Source organism: Typopeltis vanoorti, chromosome 6 (assembly GCF_054136105.1).
Source record: "Typopeltis vanoorti isolate ZY-2024b chromosome 6, IOZ_Tvanoo_1.0, whole genome shotgun sequence".
Lineage (NCBI taxonomy): Eukaryota > Metazoa > Arthropoda > Arachnida > Uropygi > Thelyphonidae > Typopeltis > Typopeltis vanoorti.
The window spans coordinates 115,880,150-115,901,319 of record NC_143554.1 but is presented as its reverse complement, the minus strand read 5'-3'; the positions used below and the strand labels follow the sequence as shown (position 1 = coordinate 115,901,319).

General features: G+C 36.3%; 1 protein-coding gene across 4 annotated transcripts in view; it reads left to right on the top strand.

The window, feature by feature from the left end:
• LOC150105840 (tumor protein p53-inducible protein 11-like) overlaps window positions 1-21,170 on the top strand; it is a 223,458-nt gene that overhangs the window by 126,020 nt on the left and 76,268 nt on the right. The window contains exon 2 of one of the 4 annotated variants that reach the window (XM_090393614.1): window positions 6,582-7,099. The exons of the other annotated variants lie outside the window; for them this stretch is intronic. Coding sequence (XP_090249740.1) covers window positions 6,954-7,099 — 146 coding nt within the window. The 5' untranslated portion in view covers window positions 6,582-6,953. The remainder of the gene's footprint in view (window positions 1-6,581; window positions 7,100-21,170) is intronic. 4 annotated transcript variants of the gene reach the window in all.

The following is a 21,170-nucleotide window of genomic DNA, read 5'->3' as shown; positions in this document are numbered from 1 at the left end:
TTGACCAAGAAGAAATAGCGAAAGGCATAACACGCTATTAAGTACTTTACGTGATTTTTTTATCATTCACTATAGCGCCATCTAGTATTCATTCCAGTAAGTTTTTGATTACCTCTACCTACTAACTCAATCATGGTTTGATTAAGATTTGAAATCAGCAATGCGAATCACCTTGCTGTGACATCATAAATTTTTTATAGTAATTTTTTCCTACGGATGAGATGATAAAAATAAATAAATGTAAAAATTTCCTCAAGAAGTATATAAAATTAGAATATTCTGGGAGAACAGCAGACTACTATAATATTAATATTACTGTAGTTATTAATATTTGTATTCGGAAACTTTGAGGTGGTCTCTAAACAGATGAATAGTGAATACAAGACAAGAAGCGGCTCAGTGGAGATAAGTTTCATCACGACAATGCACCCGCTCACTATGATGTGTCTATAGTATATAGTATATGTAAGATTTATAGGCTGTTTGGCTGGAGAACGGATAAGCTAACAATTCGGCCAACCAGGCTATCCTAAGGTTTATTAGAGTCCTAGGATGTCCATTGAAGGATGTCTAAGAAGCAAAATTTCATTTCTTAAGGATAAAATTGTATCATGCATCATGGAAAAAATAACTTTTTGTTTTGACAACACAGCTTTGTCTGTGTTGACAAAAAAAGCATAAAAAACTGTTCACTGTAGAAGTATGAAATTATAATATAATACCATTGCTATAATTTTCTGCAGTTGAATATCATTACTCTCACCACAAAGCAAAGCTATTTTATTTTATTTTAAATCGATGCGGTTTTTGTGATATATGTTAATTTTAAATAATGCAAATTTTCTTAACTTACAATAACAAACATCTAAGAGAAATGGTCATTTATGACATTTTACTTTAAAATATAAAGTATAATTTAAACTTTAAAATGCATATAACGTATAACACTACTGTCAGGATGGGTGAAGCAAAAATGCTTTTCATATTCCCCTTTGTCTGTAAAGGAAATTATTTGGGAAAGGGAGTTTTGTGAGCTTTAAGCTCGCCATCTGGGGACTGTATTAGTTATGGATCTGCTGGGAGTAGAATAGCCTTCGGTCTTTTGTATTTGTAGTACTCTGTTTCGTTGTAATTGACAGCTTGTACGATCTGCGGGTTCGAATGTGAGATTTTTTGACCAGAGAGCAACTTATCTTCTTTTACGCAGACTTAGTTTTTTTCTAGAACAGCTAACCGCTTGAGAAAGGGAGGTTTATTTGAATCCCTCAATTGCAAATTTTTTTTTATATGTTTTATATAATAAATATATGTAAGATAAAAATTACATTATAAATAAAAATCCATTTTATTTCGAAAAAAAAAATTCAAATTAAATAAAATGAATAAAAATTTCAAATATCTATTTTAATTATTTTATTTGGTATATAAATTATATTTATTTCTTGAAATTTTAATTGATGGAAATCTGTTTAATTTCTTTCGTTGTGAAAAAAAAAGCACATCACTCACAAATATACGCATACTAAACCATTGCAAGATACTGTTTTGTGATTGGTGGCGCAATGTACTGTGGGTAAGAAACATTTCTCCCTCTACACACTTTTGTTAATGTTTAATATTCAGATAATTACGGCTAAAGACGACCAATAGTGAACTGAAGTTTGTGTGAATATAAAAAGTTTTGTGTACGTTAAACTGTAAATTAAAGCTGTAAGAATTATTGACGAATCTCGTAGGATGATAAACTCAATTATGTTGGAAAGGTCTTATTATTATTATTACTTGGCACTCCATGAAGTCAGGATTGTTCATGCGAGGCCTATTTTACATTCATATGAGCTTATTTACATGGAATGAATATTTAAATGACAGAAGATTAGCGGTTACTCCATTGTGTTTTCTGACATTCAGTTTTAATTTTATGTACATTTAATACCAGAGATTTTTTACCAAATACTGCGGTCGTGTTGTAAATATGTAATGCGATTTTTTTTTTTTATCAATCGTTGCTTAAATTAGCTATTAGAATACGCTATTCACGTTTTTCTGCATTTTAATTATAAGACTGCATTAAACAATGATGGCAATTCTTCCAGAAGCATTGAATTTGTAGGGGAAAATGTGATATTTCAATAAAAAAACTTCGACTCACAAAAGAGTGTCATACGTGCAAGTTTTCATAAAAATAATTTTATTTAAATCTTTATTTTACTTTTCTTTCTCCCCACCCTTTTTTTTTTGTAAAATGAAATATAAAGAAGTGTGATTTTTTATCTTTACTTTTGCACTGTCGTTTTTTTTTAAAGAGGAGCATATAAATATCGCTTTAATTAACTATTTATACGCTTTACATTATCATCTTGTTTAGTATGACTATTCAAGTCTATAGGATTAGGATTAATATAGTAGTATTGATACATTGACAGTCTGATTGCTTTAGAGATTATTTCGAATTCCATTTCGAGTTTCATTTGAACGTAATGAGATTGTTTCGTATCGAAAAACTCCGTATTCAAATTATAAAATCATATTTTCATTTTGTCTAAAATACATCGGAAATAAACCTATAAACATTTCGTTGTTCGTTTACTATTATATTTATGTTTGTTCTCATAGAGTTGATTTTTTTTCTTTCTTGTCCCAGAGAGAGAGAGAGAGAGAGAGAGAGAGAGAGAGAGAGAGAGAGAGAGAGAGAGATCATACCAAGCAATGTATTCGAACAAGATGAAGCATCTAATTTGAATACGAGTACTTCTTGATACTTCCCTATTACTATACTGTACAGTTTATCACCTTTATATCTAGTCGTTAATAATCAAAGCGTAAATGTTAAAAAGGAAAAGTAATCTCATGAGCCGGCATCCCTTTAATAATGTTAACATCTCGGAATCAATCACTATAAACATAAGTTTATACTGTGTCAAGGAAATTTTTATACAACAGCTTCCAATCGATAATATAGAGTTGGGATACAGCTAACATTCTTTCCGGTGTGTGCGTGTGTGTGTTTGGTGAAAGGGTAAGTTAAATCTACGGTTCGTATTACCAGGTGATTTGTTACTATGGAGTTAATCTCTCATTCTTTTTGGCCAGAGAGAGAGAGAGAGAGAGAGAGAGAGAGATAAACTGTGTACTTCGGATGAAAGGTCATATAACGATTAAATTCTTTTATTTAGGTTTAGCATCGAATAGTGTTCAAAAATTAATGAAATTTTGAGCTGTCCCAATACATTGTTAGAATAATAGTCACAACAACAACAATAAAATGGTGCTGCCAATTTTGCATTTTAAAAGATATCCCCTAGATGTGTTTAGTTCCTCCTTTTAATTTTATTCTAAAACAAAAAATATGGACATAATTTATTATAAACTATAGAATAATATATAAATTTAAAATACATTTTATATCATTAGAAAATCTAAATTTTAATCAAATTATTAAATACACCATTTTGTTTTTTTCATACAAGATGGGAAAAATCCATAATAGGTAGAAAGCTGAAATCAACTGATGCGTAGGTGATTGTCAGTGAAATAATAACTTGATTTATTTTTTATGCGGATAATCGCTCTCAAGAGTTAATATAATATATTTTGTTTACTAGGTGTATGTTATTTCGGCTAGTCTGTTTCCTAAGAAGTCACGTTCTTCCCATTCTTGATCCTGTTACACTACAGTCACTTCAATACCATTACTCCCTCAAAATACTTTTGCTTTTGCTTTTCTTAAAAAAAGCTTTCGTGCGGAATCCAAACAAACCACAAATTTCAACGTTTTCCGTTCTGCCTAAATCTAATTTCCTACTAAGTTGTCGTTTTTTTCCCTCCTCTTCATTTTCTTCCTTTTTTCGAATAGGAAATAGCATTGGATCAAGCGATGCGTACTAAATAGTCCATTTTAAATGAAAACCATTAAAAAAAAAAAAAATACATGCCAATGAGATTGAAATGTGTGAGAATTTCCTGTGATATATAAAGAAGTTTATTTGAGGAATTCCGACGGATCCTATCATTTACTACTTGTTTAAGAGGCAAAAGGTAGTATTTGAATAAGAAACATCTCACCAAAATACGCTTTGCATTTTTATTAACTGGCAAATGGGAATAAACAGACTTTCTCGCTACCACACTATACACAGTATATTCATGACATGCACTAGTTCGGATGTCTCGTGTTATTAGCTTACACATCGCTTCAGATACGTTTTATTCTCCAGTTTTCTTAATTGAGTCTTCAGAATGCATTCTCATTTTTCAAGAGTTGCGCTATCTATCGATTGCTCCATTAATATGAGCAGTGATTGTCTGTTTCTTTGTATCTCTGAATGTGAATACATTTGCTTCCGGAAATTAGATTCTCTGGATCTACGTCAGCAAAGAATAAATTAACGAATTCGTTCGTAGTTAATTTCGAAGTTACATTTTTAAAAGACAAGCGAACGTTTATGTTTCTCTCTTTGTGTGTTTTACAACTTACAAAAATTTGTAAGTTGTAAAACACTATGCATTCTTTTAAAATGGAAATCCTTATAAATACAAGTTTTGAAATATTAGCAGAAATATATTAAGTTACCGAATGTTGTTAATATATTAAAAATGACTCTAGGAGAAAAAAAAAAAAGGAAACTGTGAAAATTAAAAAAAAAAAAGAAAAAAAAAAGCAGAACTAACTAAACATCCGGTGTTTGTTTGTTTGTTTGTTTGTTTGTTTGTTTGTTTGTTTTTAAAAAAACGGATGTTAGTTAGTTCTGCTTTATTTTCTTTTATTTTTCAGTTTTCACCAGTTTCAATTAATGAAATCTACCACAATTCCAATTGGCCATCTGCTTGGTGAATGACATCACCATGCAGATGACCAATGAGAATTGTAGTAGATTTCATGAATACATTGTCCGACAAGTCTAGACATATGATCATGCGCAGTAACGTAAACAATTCAGTCACCAAGTTTTAAAATATATCCATTTAAAATGAAATAAAAATAAGTATAGCATTTTGCAGTCAACAAACTCATAATTTTATAATTAAGAATTTCTTAGATTGTATAAAATTGCTAGTGTAGCTTTTTTATTTTTTTATTTATTATTATTATTTTTAATATAGTTTCATAAAAGACGTTTTCGTAGATTCTTTTCCAATAATCTCATGTGAAATAACTAGGAAAGTATGCTGTATACTGAATACGGCTGTTTCCTGTTCCACTTGGGAAGACATTTTACATTTGATATATCTTTTCTCTTGAAGTGTTTTGGGTTTTAACAAACAAATATGTCTCTGTTTGTCAACATATTTTGGGATGGCCAAACAAAACGATATTGTACTCTGGAGACAGCCGTTATTTGTTACTTGATGACGTATTACGCGTTTCAAATGACATGGGTTGTTTAAGTGGTGCATGAATATGTGCTGTGTATGCCTGACAAATTCCTTTTACCTTTCTGTCTTCTTTTCTTAATTCTTTCTTATATAAACTATTGAAGAGTAAACCACAATATGCAACCGTTGCGTTATATTTTTCTTAGAATAGCCGAATTTACTAAAATATTGCATGATCAATACAAAAATAAATAAACCAATAAAGGTAAGGAAAAAATAGTACTATTAAATAGAAGGAGAATTGTGCTAAGTACATTAACGGTTAGCGCTGGTCGGACCTAACTGAAGATATTGGCATCAATATCTTCATAAGGGGAGGACAAAACTAGGTACAGGGGAGGGGGGGAAGAATTTGTTGGAAGTTTATTTATTATTAACGTGCGAACTGATAGTTTTTGACATGTCACCGATACTCTAAAGATTCAGTAATCTGACAGGAAATTGTTTAAAGTATACTATTTAATGTAATAGACAAGTCATTTCAATTAATGCAATTGCCGTATGAACTGTTTATTAAAGAAATTTGTCTGCACCAGACTTATCTCACTATATAAATTACATTGATTCTTTTCAAATCAAAACTATCCATAAAAATTCGAAAACTTACAGCATCCCTCCAGTGCTACGAGGTGGCCAAGAAGCGAGCTAAAACTAGGTGTTAGGTTTGTAATTAATAAATTAAATAAAAATAAAACAGTATTTACCACTTCAGGCCTTCACGTTTCGTGTGTACTGTCTTGTACACAATGGCAGTGTGTTAACTGCGTTTTATCTTTAGACATTACTAATTAAATGATGAAAAAATACCTGCATCCCTTCAATTATTCTCAAAAATGAAGTCTGACGTCAAGGATCAACTAGTGAGGGTAGAAGGGAAATATTTCGAGATGACGACATTACCTGGGTTATGCAGTTAGTATCCCTACCTTTCCGACAAATTAATCTACGAACTTTTCTTTGTCTATATCTTTCATTCTTTTCCACTTTTGACTGAGTGTAAGCTTGTTTTCACAAACTCTACCTTCGCTGCCTAACTCCATAAATAACAGAGAGAAAGAAATTTGTCTATGTGACTTTTTTTGTGTGTGTGTGTGTGTGCTTTTATCTTGGCTATGTAACGTTATTTTCCTATGTTTGCATGGAATATGAGATTTTAGTCCCATCATGTGCGTAGCTAAAGTGGTGTTGTCGTTGTCTATGCGCAGATGACCAGAAAACAAGGACAACATCCAAGGATACCGAACCACACCTAACTCTGCCGTATATTTAAGGAAGTCAAACCTGTCACTGGTCAAGAGACTGAACTTAATAAAGTTTGTACGAGCCAGTACAAGACAACTTCTTGTTGAGCACGTCTTCAAGGGTGTTTTGTGACCTGCGTGTTCCGTAGGTTGTCTCTTCGCACTAAACAATAGCTTGACATATACAGAGGTGCCTTTGTTTCTCACGTCCGATGATGGAGTAGCTGCCGTTTCTCGAGGAGTGTTTGGCACTTTAAAGCTCCGTCTATCTCTCAACAACAAAAGGGTTATTACGAATAGTTATCTCTTTTCGTTCAGTTTCCCGACTAAAAGGTCATGAGTGAATTTCAAGAGAAGGTGAGAACAACTCCTACGCATCTACCGACAATTCCGTCGTCCGAGGTGCTTCCCCCACAGCCTCAGTCGTCCCCTAAACCAGGAAATGTTGGACACAGGATTTTCAATCCCCCAAAACTTGAAAGGTGAGATTTTTTTATATCCTCTAATGTTTATTCCTATTATAAACAAATAATAACTCTCTGCTTGAATTTTAAACTGAACGTATTTTAAATATCATTTAGGATTATACGAAGTTTAAAATATGAGAATGTTTCAAAAATATAAAGTAACAAACACTCTTACTCGCATCAAATTATTCTGACATAGGTGAACGAATTTACTGTACTTCAGTGTTAACTACTTTGCTATTATGTCAGGTGAACTATTGCTATTAAGTTGAAAATTAAATCATCAATTTAACTTGAAAATTTAAACAAAAGTTTAAGTATAGTTTTGCATGTATATTTATTAAACGTAAAATAACTATTATACTATTAAATTTTAAATAATTTTAGTTAATTTATTTTATATAATAATACACCATTTTCAGAATATCATAAATGTACCGTGCTTGAATCAATCGACCGTGAAATGCGGTGATTGATTCATTCAGTCCAATACCCTTGGAGGGTAATGGATGGCAATGCTGTAGCCAATGAAGTTCTAACTGAGACTCGGCTATTGCTGTTACCCTCCTGCCATGATAAGAGCTTTAATTGCTCAATAACACCTTATCCTCTACAGATAACGGGGAAGATGAAAAGCATTCTTGCTTCGCCCCTTTAAGCCAATCCTTATAAGGACTATAAGGATGGTCAGGTAGGAGGGTAATGGATGGCAATGCTGTAGCCAATGGAGTTCTGAGGCTCGGCTATTGCTGTTACCCTCCTGCCATGATCAGAGCTTTAATAGCTCAATAACACCTTATCCCTACACTGTCCTCTACAGATAACGGGGAAGATAAAAAGCATTCTTGCTTCGCCCCCTTAAGCTAGTCCTTATAAGGACTGATGGTCAGGTAAGCACAACGGAACTCTTCGCAAGAAGACGAGCATCCCCCAAAGGACACTCGATGCAAAATAGCACACAACACGAGCGTATCGCACATGACCTATGAGTGAGCATCTGTAATGATTCGCCAATACATGATACCCGTGATCCTCTCTGGTCCTGCTCGGACAGCGTGTTCAACTCTAAAAACTAAGCTCAAGAAACAAAATTCTAACTGTACAAGACAGTGATCCGTCTCACAGTTATATACGCCTCCCCAGCCTAGAGCCATACCTCCAAGACAAACATCCTCAAGCTACAAAGACTACAGAACAAGTGCCTGCGAATGATACTGGACGCCCCGTGGTTCATCAGGAACACCCAGAGCCACCGAGACATAAATGTCCCCTACATCTCTCCACTACTACGCTCCATAGCAGAAAAAATTCTTTATGAAGACATCTTCGCATCCAAACCAACTAATACAACAAGCCGGAAACTAGGACGGTAATGACCACTGGAAACAAAAGACCGAAAACCATCCTAACCCTCAACGACGAATAACCACTTCTGGCCACTCAGGGCGAGCTAAAATAGCTCACAAATCTCTCCCATCACTGCTCCCGAAACAGACAACAGGGAATGTAAAAAGCGTCAAGCTTCACCCTCTGCGCCATATATGTCCTGCTTCCTGATGTTCAGGTAATGCTAAGTTATAATTACTTTCAAAGATGAAATTCAATGCACGAAGTTAGTTTGATTATAGATATCTTATTATAGATATCCTCGTTTTGGGACTCTCAAAACATTTCTCTGATCAACTCTTACTGTTACTTTCAAATAGTTATTTGAATATTGAAATGAATATTTTCTCATTTATAGAGAGGGTTATATTCTTTATTTCTAAAATTTGATTAAAGAATATATTCTTTAATCAAATATTTTCGTACTGATTTCGCTTCGTTTCATTCTTATTTGAATTGAATATGCAATGTGATATTCAATGTACATTGCAAAAATAATCTGCATAAAGCAGAGGTTTCTGTGGTTTATTTCCCAAGTGTCTTTCTATGGATAGATCACTTCCTAATATATAATTCCATATCGTAGAACGGTTTGAAAACATAAATATTTATATAATGTATACAGGTGTAATTAAATTATATTTTTATAATGTATACAGGTGTAACTAAATTATATTTTTATAATGTATACAGGTGTAACTAAATTATATTTTTATAATTGTAAATATAATATTTATGCCATTTCTAAATATACAATCTATGCTAATACTAAATTCTACACACCACAATAATATTTTATTAACTTCATCACTAATGTGCAGTTTCCAACTTAAAAATTACCTTGTTTGTAACTAATTTAAGTTTATTTGAGAGGAACCAATTTAGCGTTTAAATAAGTTTTAAACCGACTGAGGGCAATATCTCCTTCGGCTCATTTTTAAGAATTTCATCATATTATTCAGGTATTGATTATCATTCTTTCAGTTTAAATTTTGATTGATAAATAGCCCATTAATGTAATAATATCTACTGTTCGGTAATGAAAAAGAATAGCTCTGGAGAGTATTACTTTAATTTCGTTTCCTTGCATAAATTTCCTTGGATATTGTATTTTATTGTTTAATATTTCAATCAACTTATAATAAATATTGTCCGTATAAGTTCCCTTTCGATCAGTTCCCGGGAGACTTCATCGTGTTCTTATTTTACTGTCCTGAAATTTTGATTTAATAAAACGACTGGAAAGAGTCCACGAAAAATTGATTTGGGACTATTTCTAGAATTTTGTTTCTACTTAAAATTCTAGCAAATGCACGATCTAGACTCCGTATATATATACTACTATTGAATTTCCTCGCTGGAACATTATTGAGCTGCATAGCTAGTAAATTCACATAAGAGGGTTCGCTGTTCTTTAGTAAAATTTATATTTATAGTAAATTTATATTTATGTCTCACAAATTATGAGCACATTATCTAGGCTAGCTTCCCTCAGAATATACGTACCCTTCAGTAAGAATTGAAGTTGGCTATATGTGAAAGAGCAGTCTACAGATAGTGTTAAACATTAATTACACTGGCCAACAAAAAAAAAAAAAATTTCTGCTGATTATGATCTGACACTCGATCTGATAACCTAATACATTTAGGTGATGAAAAGTAGGCGATGACAACTGCCTAAAACAAATGAATGCTATATACGTCATAGCGGACAAAGAATTGTCTTTTTACTTAGCTTTCAAAGAGGATATACAAAGTTTCCGTGTTTTCTATGCTTCTGGAATAGTCGAGCTAGAAACCAACACTGGAGTCAGAAACATTGGCCTCTTAGAATATCCTTAAATGTTGGAGAACAGAATGTTATAAATCAACCTTTAATTGACAGAGAAAAAAATCATTTTTTCACCTCTACACATCAAACTAGGTCTTATGAAGCAGTATGTTAAAGCTTTAGATTTACAAGGTGACTGTTTCCAATACATATGTGAAAAATTTTCACGACTTAGTTATGAAAAAATTAAAGCCGGTGTATTTGATGAACCGCAAATTAGAACTTTAATGAGAGACCCAAATTTCATCAACTCTATGAACGAAATTGAGAAAGAGGCCTGGACTTCATTTACGATGGTTGCGAATAATTTTCTTGGAAACAAAAAAGCGTGCAATTACAAAGATCTAGTGGAAACAATGCTTGAAAATTTCCAGCGCCTAGGTTGCAACATGAGCATAGAGCTTCATTTCCTATACAGTCATCTTGATAGATTTCCCGAGAATTTAGGTGCTGTAAGCGATGAACAAGGCGAAAGATTTCATCAAGACTTAAAAACTATGGAAGATCGGTACCAAGGAAGATGGGATTCTCACATGATGGCCGACTACTGTTGGAGTATTCAAAGGGATTGCCAAAACAGAACACAGCAGAAATTGCTACAAACAAAAATTTATTCCCTGAAACTCGTGTAAGTAAAATTGTTATTTTTTTTACAAATATTCTTGTAATTTTTAATGAATATTGTTAAGTAGTTATGTATCTAATTATCGGCCTCTCTCGCATTTAAAGCGCCAGTACGTGCCGTTGCAGGTTCTTACGCATTTATTCGTTTACTAACAAGCGAGCGCAGGGAGCGCTCCGATTCTGATCTGCGCACCGCTTTGAATAATAGGCTATATCTTCGGGAATTTTTCTAATTTCTTGATAAAAAGTTAGGAACAGATTTTTAAAAGTACATACTTTTAGAAAATAATATTAAAAAAATCGATTTTTTTGATCCTCTAAATAGTACTGCCTCCTTAAAAATATCAAAAACTTACAAATTAGCAAAAAGAAAATGCCATAGAGGAAAAATCAAACCCATTTTTCTCTAGAGAAAAATAGGTTTGATATTTGAAATCAGCGCACCCAAATATAGTAAAAAACAAGTCTCATATAAAAGTCAGCAAAAATTGTGTTGGACTGTGTTGTTATTATTATTAGGTTATATCTCCAAGGGCTCATCTCGGGAGTGCATTCTACTCCACGCAACCAGCGTCTATTAACTACTTAAATCACATCTACACACAACGCCGTTATCCACTATCTACTGATAACATCTCTCACTCAATAATAATAATCGTTGTAAATCGCGTGTGTTCTTTGGCTGATTTTTTGTATGAAGGATTAAATATGGCAGTTTTTCTGTTGTTTTTATATTATTATGTCACTGATATTTCTAGTTGATATAACATTTTGAATAAAGATAATTATGAGTTTCATGATTGTTATAATCACTGCAATGATAATTTTTTAAAATCTATTCATTTAGTTTTTATCCATATTTTATCCAAACATGGCAATGCTGTAACCAATGAAGTTTTAACTGAGGCTCGGCTATTGCTGTTACCCTCTTGCCATGATCAGAGCTTTAATAGCTTAATAACACCTTATCCCTACACTGTCCTCTCCCAGATAACGGGGCAGATGAAAAGCATTCTTGCTTCGCCCCTTTAAGCCAGTCCTTATAAGGACATCAGAAGAAAAGTGAGAAGTTTTTTAGGACTTCCAGGGTAACAAATGGCAATGCTGTAGCCAATGAAGTTTTAACTGAGGCTCGGCTATTGCCGTTATCCAGCCATGACTTGAGCTTTAGCTCAATAACACTCCATCCACACAGATTTTCTTCATTTAGATGACGGGATAAAGAGTCAAGGACTCAGTCCGTCTGCCAGTTCTTTTAAGATCATCAGAAGAACTTAGTTTTTTTTTGTGTGTGTGTTTGTTGTCATGATTTGCTTCAACTTGCGAATTGTTTTACTCCACGCACCTACACTATGAACATGTTTACAATCGGCCATCTTGCCCTTGATACGCGTGTACGGTGCGTATGTAATACCATCTCGTGGTGGTATGTCGAAACAGAAGCCAACTCTCTGTTCACATATCCCGCACGCGATGTGTCATCATTATTGTTTGAAACACCTTCGATATCTCACTCTATATAATAAAATCTTTTTCTTTTATTTGCGAAATTAGGATGTAGTAATGCATGTTTCCATAGCAACAGAAGGTTGTGACAAAATGGTCAGAGTATGTTTATGAACTAGCGAGGTGTCGTAGCAAAGTGGTAAGGTGGACACCGTTACTTTTAAATGTTTTGCATTCAAGCCCAACCTACCTCGTAAATATATTTTTAAATTGGGGGAGGGAAGAGAGACGACATGAGCGATATTTTACGGCGCTGCATGTGCCCTAAAAGACTAGTATACAACTAGAATGATGCATTTATCTTTCTAGCTGAACTGGAGAGATCATTGCAATATAGGAATATTATATCATATATTTTTTTTCTTTCGATGCTTCTGATATATATATATATATATATATATATATATATATATATATATATATATATATATATAATTATTAACATTATTATTACGTGTTTTCCTTATTGAATTAAGGAGCTAAAATATCCATTGCCTCCCAAGGTTTGAAACTGACGTTTTTTCTAACTCTCCTGTTTTTCTCCGTTACTGGAGTGCCTTAAGGCTATATCCTATCACGTACTCCTTTTCCTCCTGTACATAAATGACCTACTCACAATAACCACTAATTCCATCCATAGCTTTTGCAGACGATGGTTCTCTCAACTCATCCTGCTCATTTGACAAATCTCGCCTCCAATTGGGGCGAGACTCGCGCTAAAGAGATCCCAGCTTACTTATCCTTACCCTCTGTCACACAAATCACCAGAGAAGATCAGATCTCTTTGCGTAGACTTACGTTTACCTGCAGTCTTTCCTGGCATAAACACATAACGTCAATAGCCACCTCAGCATCCAAGAAACGTGGCATTCTGTTTTGTTCAAGAGCCTATTTTACACTCAACCGGCTCACAAAACATCCAGCCTACCCAACGGTGGGCTGGATGTTTTGTCTTTGATGCGGTAGATGCTAGAGCAGCGTTTCCAGATTATCTAACCCTTAGTCCATTCGCAGTAGTAATTAATGGTTTATGGGCTAACGTAGTTTCGGGTAGGGTCAACCAAAAAAATCTGCTGAAATAAACTCCCACCATAAAAGACATGAGTACCCATCCATCTTCACGTTCAGATACCCATCGCTAAATATTACATAATTGTTTACCAATTACGCAAGAGTATCAAACACGTTCATTGGCCAGCCAGCCAGCGAATTGTTTGCTACTTCTATTTTAGTTCGAAATTCTATGGTATCTTCGTAATACCTCTGCTTGCTCTGTTTATTGTAAAGTTGTGCATAATTTATAAACTCCTTGAAAAATATTCGACTGGAAAATCCCAGTCATAATCTTTATTTATACCTATTTATGGTATTTTGACATATTTTAATAAAACGTCTAATTTACCCAAGACCAGTTCTCTTGAAATACGGTCACGGGGATTTCCTAAAATTTAGTAATGAGTCTCCAACAATGAATTAATTTTATCTCCCCCCCCCCTCCTTCTTCTTTCAGATCTCAGTTTTAAAAACGGACAAACCAGATAAAATTATCATGTTTGGTCTCCTACAGCTGATTTCTGGTATTATTGACGATCCATTAGTAGCCCATCCATTAATCTAAGTTTGCAGTCTTTAGTGGACTGGTTATTAAAAATTGGAAAGCTATATCGATTGTATTTTATTGCAAATTTAATATGTGGTGTGGAGAAGTTACTGTTAGATGAATTCGATCTGCATATGGGTGATGTATTCCTTGTATGATTACCTGCTTACCTGTTCGGTTGTTTATGCACACATTTAATGAATACGTAATATTTTTTTTTTTTTTTCCTGGATCAGTAAATACAGAAAAATACCAAGAGAGATATAATTATGATTTGCCGCTTTCCAAACCACACCAAGTAACGATTAACATTTTTAACATAAAGGGTGAAACAAAAATGCTTTTCATATTCCCCGCTATCTGATAGGGAAACAGTGAGTGGAAAAATGTATGAGCTAATTAGCGCTTGCCCTGAGCGGGCTTGCAAATTAAACATCAGAATTGGAGTTTAAGATGGCCTTTGGTTTTTTATGTTTTGAAGTAATCCGTTGCTTCGTAATTTTCAGCTGGCTGAACCCGTTTGTTGGGGTGTACAGATGCTTTTGAAAAGAACTTTGTTGCTATAGTTTACTGGAAAGTGTAAATATAGAGGACATCTGTGTCCCGATGGATTTGCACATTTCTGACGAATCGTGGAGCGTTTAGGATCATTCGTAGACATTTATTTTGCACTCGTTGTAATTTGAGAATATCAGCGGAGTCGGGTAAGTGAGTATAGGACGAACCATCAGTTTGTAGATAAGTAGTTTGATTCTGGTGTTTATTACTATTATGGACGACTCCAGGGAGTCCTTAGACTCATCGAGGGAGGCCCTAAACATCATGTCCACACAACTATACGACAATCACACAGTATCTATCATACCTTGCCTTGAACTCACTGTTATAGCACCCACAACAGACTCTGGCAGCTTATTCCACTCATTTACCACTCTAAAAGTAAAGAATCCAGTTCTAACACACTTGCTAACCCACACTCTTGCCCAGCTTCCATAGGTGTCCCCTAGTTCTTTCACCACCAGTCCTGATCTCAAAAATATCCTCTGAATTAATCCCATAGAAACCCTTAGCAATTTGAATGTCTCAATCATATCTCCCCTTTTCCGCCTATCAACCAATTTCTGCAACCCACAAATCTTCAACCTGTTCTCATAAGGTTCATTCCATTGACCTGCTATCATCTTGGTCACTCGCCTCTGGATCCTCTTCATCAAGAAGAAACCTAGGTGACCAAATCTGGGCACAGTAGTCGAGTTGAGGTCTTATCAAGGCTCGGTACAGAGGTACAATAACCTGCTTGTCTCTGCTCGTAAAAGTATTTTTCAACAACCAAGTGAGTTGATGAGCTGATTTAGTCACTTTTGCAATGTGTCGCCCCCAAACTTCAACTCCCTATCCAAGAACACTCCCAAGCCCCTGGCTTCATCAATCTCTTGTAGTACAGTTCCACCAATGTGGTATACTGCTGCTAATCTTTTCACCCCAAAATGCATAACCTTACATTTTGCCACATTAAATTGACATCCATTCTCCTTAGCCCATACCTCCAATCTATCCAAATCATCCTGCAAAATTTTGACATCTTCTGCATTCTCAATTGCCCTACCCAACTTAGCATCATCAGCGAACAAATGAACCGTTCCTCTCAGATCCTTTCTTATATCGTTAATGAACAAATTAAACAGCAGTGGTCCAAGAACAGAACCCTGCGGCACACCACTAGTCACATGCCGTCTTTTGGACTCTACTCCTGAATAAACTACTCTCTGGTATCTCTCCATCAACCATCCACCTATCAATCTCAACAACCCTATATACATTCCCATATGTTGCAGTTTACGGATTAGAATTCCATGTGGTATCCTGTTAAAGGCCTTAGCCAGGTCCAGCAGTATCACTGTAAATCCATTACCCTTATCCAGTTCAGCTGTCACTGTGTTATAAAACTTGAGCAAGTTACTGAGGCATAATCTACCCTTCGGAAAGTCATGCTGTCCCCCATACAGTATCTCATTTTCATCAATCCATTCCTGTATTTTTCCCTTGACTACTTTCTCCAAGACCTTGACAACTCATCCTGATATGCTGATCGGTCGGTAATTTGCAACAGTAATCTTGGATCCTCCTTTATGCAGTGGAACTATTTTCCCCTCTTTCCACACCTTCGGTACTAAACCAGACCCGAGACTCAGATTAAACAGCATGGTCAAGGGCACTGATAATTCTTTAGCCGCTTCACGCAAGACCCGTGCCGGTATACCATCCAATCCCACAGATGTATTCACATTAAGGTTCTGTAATAGACTATTCACCTCCACTTCATTCATAACAATTCCCGTATAAACTAATGGTTTCTTCATTTTTTCAATGTCACCACCTGGATGATATACTCTTGCAAAGTGCTCGCTCAGTAATTCCACTATATCGACTAATTCAGTGACCTCCTTACCATCGGCATTCCTTAAAATCATTCTGCCGTGTACAATTTTTTTTTTTTTTTGCTTGCAGCATATTGAAAGGACTATTTGGGATTTTCTTTAGCTTGCATAGCTTGTTTCCTTTCATAATACGCTTTTGCTTTTTTTACCACACTCGTTACCCTTCTGGCCTGCGCTTTATACCGTTCATATGCCTGCAGGTCACCTTTCTCTTTAAATTTTCTCCATAGTTGTTTCTTTTTTTTTACAGCTGAATCTTAATGGTGTTATTCATCCATTTATCCCCTACTTGTTTTACTATTCGTACCCTAGGTATACACTCAGCCATAACCTCCTGTAAATGCTCCTTGACCACTTCCCATGCTCTATCGACATCCATCCCTTGCAGTTTTACATGCTATGTCACTGATCCAAGCAATCTCCTAACTTATCATACTTGCCAGCACGGTAATTCCACATATACCCTGTCTTAATCGAAAATTCAACACTTTTAGCCACCTCCCAGGTCAAGACCTTATGATCACTCTCACCAATAGGTGGCAACATAGTCATATTCATTACAGTCAAATTCTCAGATGCTAAACAGTAAACTAAACTCAGATCAGTTTAGTTTACTGTTCCTGTTGATTAGAGGATAGAGTTGGGCAATGGCTTTTGATGCCTTTACACAGACAGCCTTGGTATGGCAGCTGAAAGTTAGCCTTCTATCCATTAGTACACCATTGGCAAACAGAAGTCAAATACCTTGTTTGCCACGGGAATTTTGTGTTAAACAAGAAGATGTCACTTTTAGGAAGTATCGGTCTTCTGGGGATTCATTTGCAGTCTCCATTTAGAGAACCATTTTTCAATCAGTAGTGGGTTTTCTTGCAGTTTTTTGATGGCAAGATGTGACTGTAGAGATCTAGCTAATAGTGCTGTATCATCCGCGTAGAGAGCCATGATAGATGACAATGGATTTTGCGGGATATCGCACATGTATATGGAAAACAGAATCGGTGCTAGTAAGGATCCTTGTGGGACTCCAGCCAAGATATGTTTCTGTGCTGATACTGTACCGTTGATCTTGATTTGCATACGCTTGTCAAAAAAGGTATGATTTAATTAGGTGAACCATTTCCAATGGTATTCCAGTTGAGATCAGTTTATGTAGGAGTCCGTAATGCCAAATTTCATCAAATGCACTGGCTATGTCAAGGAAAACTTCCCCAGTGCATTGATGCCAATTGAATCCCGCGGAGATGTATTCGATGTGTATCTGTTGTGTGGTACTATGGAATTGACGAAACCCAAACTGTCCTTAGGAAGATTGTTTAATTTGTGTACCGAGGCTTGTAGTATGGTAAGAATGACGTTTTCAGCGATTTTACCCAAATTTGAAATTAGGCTGATTGGTCGATAATTTTGAGGCAGGTGCGGGTCTTTTCCAGTCTTATGGATTGGAATTATATCCGCAACCTTCCAACAGGAAGGAACATGTTTGAAACGGAGGATCGATATGTTGGTCAGATGTACAATAGCTATACGAGGCAGCAGCTTAATCACCTTGTTGGTGATGCCATGAGGTCCAGGAGTCTTTTTGTTTTTTTAATTTCTTGATTATATCTTATATTTCTGCTGGTGATGTGGGTGCAATTTGATTGGAACTGGTTAGAGAAGATTTTAATGAACATCTTGAATGTCGATGGATCTTGTAGATGTGATTGAAGTCTAGATATTCATATGAGGGTTTACATTGCTTATCTAAGTTTTCTGCTATTGCTTCGGCTTTATCTGCATTGGTGTGGATGAGGTCTAGATCTGTTTGGAGAAGGGGAAGAGATTTGTTTTTGATCTTTCTGATTAGATTCCACGTGGAGTGATCGATATCTCTTCCCAAAGTTGATTTCTATGTGCATTAAGGGTATCTCTCACTGCAGAATCACTGCCTATCCAGGATTCGTTTGTCTTGTTGTATGAGGGTATTGTGAAACCTTTTTCTAGCCTTATTTTTCTCCTTGATCAGGTTCATGATATCTTCTGGCAAGTGATTGGGCCTGGCCTGAGAGCAGTTGTGGTAAATTCTGTGTTAATTTGTTCGGTCAGGTCTTTAACAGCTGTTTCAATTTCTTCTTTGGATTTCATAAGCGGAACAGGGCCAATATATTTCGGGAGTACTTTGGTCAACCTTTCCCATGATATGATGAGTGTGGGGGGGGGGGACAGTTTTTCTTGGTTTCCGAACTGGAGCGGTATTGGATTATGATCCGATGAAAGATCATTTAGTGTCATTAAACTGTACTGGAGTCTCACATTCTGCAGTATGACTATGTCCAAGACATCAGCCGTGCCATACGTATTATGATGGGCAGGTTCAGTGGGACCTGCCACTACCGCGTTGTTGGATCCTGTCTAGTTAGCAAGTATGTGGCCGTTTTTATTGGTAGTTCGACTGTTCCAGGAAGGATGCTTGGCGTTTAAGTCGCCGGCAATGATAACAGGCTCTCTGATGCCCAAGATGGCGTCTAAATCCGAGGACAGTAATAATTTTAATGAAGGATTGTATGCTGCATAGATTTTTAGTCTACTAGCCGAGCTCGTGAGAACCTCTATACCTGTGACCTCAAGATTAGTGGTAGGTGGTATATTTACTGAGTGATGACTAATGTAATTCTTGATGAAAATGGCAGTGCCACCGCCTCTGTCTGTCACCCTGTCAGTTCTGTACAGATGATATCCCCTGATTTTGGGGTTTTCCGATGATCTCATAAGCGTTTCACTTATCAAAACCACATCCGGCTGATGTCTTTGGGTGAACTCTTGGAGCTCCAAGACCTTATTTCTGAGGCCGTTCGCGTTCCATGCGATAATCTGCAAAGAGTCTGGATTTAGTTTATTCTTGTTCATGAATGAGTGCTGTGAGGATGGTTTGTGTATCCTTTAGGAATCTTTTAGTATAGGATGGTGTAGGGTTGGTTCTACTGAAGTCTAGTAGCATATTTGGCAGAGAAGAGGTGATGATAGCTGTCAGGTTTGTGTGTGATACTGGCTGATCCTGTTCATGAGTTATCTGTTTTAGAACGGACTACATCCGCATATGTCCTTGTCTGTCGTTGTTGAGTTGTTGTTAAAGGCCTCTGACTGCAGCAGATGGGCTTCTGACAATTTTTGCTGGTCATTGAGAGGCTGTGGAGCTGAGAGAGGAAGAGTATCTGTCTGTCTCCGATCTTCTATTTTTAGGTTTTAAATACATCCTCTGTATTTGGCTGTGTGTGGGCCATCGCAGTTGGTACATTTAGCCGGGGTGGTTTTCTGCTTCGTACAAATATTGGTTGGGTGGGTGTCCCCACATTTTAGACATTTAAACTCAGCCTTACACATTTTCTTGGCGTGGCCAAATTTTTGGCATCTGTGGCACTGACCTGTTGAAGCCCTTTTCCTTAAGGGTTCTGGGCTGATTTTAAGTCCACAGATTAACGTCAGGTCATAAATTTGTTTGTAAGATTGATGGATCTCAACAACTAATACTAGTAGCATTGGAGTCTTGTCTTTTTTTGGCCATTCTGCTGACATTGATGGATGGCACGTCCTGATGGCGTAGATCAGCAGCCACAGAAGTGGCTGCTGATCTACGCCATCAGGACGTGGATATTTTCAGACACTTTTTGGAGCATCACCTTCAGATTTTTCTCTGAGCCGAGCGAGAGGGTGTGATACTGAATGCCTCTGGCATTCATTTCTCCTGTCAGTTTTCGGTAGGCCATCACTGTGGTGGGCTACAGCCCATCACAGTGATGGCCGCCGTCGGTGATATTTTTTGCGGTGATATGAGATTTTTAGATTGGACATGGTGACCCTAAGAGACATCTATGTTTGTTTTTCGCGGAGTATCATCGGAGATATCTTCTCTCTCTGATGGAGGCTGAGGGGGGGGGGAGTCCGAAACTGGGCCATCTTCCATTCCACCCTCTTTTGGTGGTTCTGAGGCCGTGGTTTTTCGCTTCTTACGCGTTCGGACTTCTGAAGTCTGAGGGGAAGAGATCACCAAGTCCAGCTTCTCTTTTGTTGGAGCATTGTCGTCACCCTTTAAGTTTTTAAGTAGATTTTTAAGTTTATGGCTAGCCCTCTGTTTAGTGACTCTACCAGGGCGTCAGCGTCGCTCATTTTGAGAAAATGAGGTGTGAAAGCACTGTTTCAGCTTAAGTCCACGTAAAAGTCCAGTCTATCCGTAGCCGCTAAGGACTGCCAGCCAAACTGAACGTTGGCAAAACGCTCAAAGTAGTAGCAATTATATAAATTAAATCAACCCGTGATTTAAGGCCTGGGAAAGTTGCATTAAAGCCAGAAGCTTACCTTGCGCTGAACGAATCCGATTGGCAAAATCCTTCCAGTCAAATCCGTCGCATAATCATCGTGAAAACTAGGTGAAAGACGGTTATCAAAATTACAACACCAAGTTTTTTTTTTGGGGGGGGGGGGCTAGATGGATGAAGCAAAAATGTTTTTTATATTCCCCGTTATCTGTAAAGAAAATGTATGGATAGGGTAATATACAGCTGGCTGGCACAAAGTACTGTTCGTTCCCAGTAAGATTCGATACCTACCGAGGTCATACTGCCTTTGAGTCTTCACCAGACTAAAAACGTACATCTTTAAGTAGAAGATAACATTTGGTTTTTGAAAGCGTATACTTATCATTTAAGACCACACCAAGTCAACAAC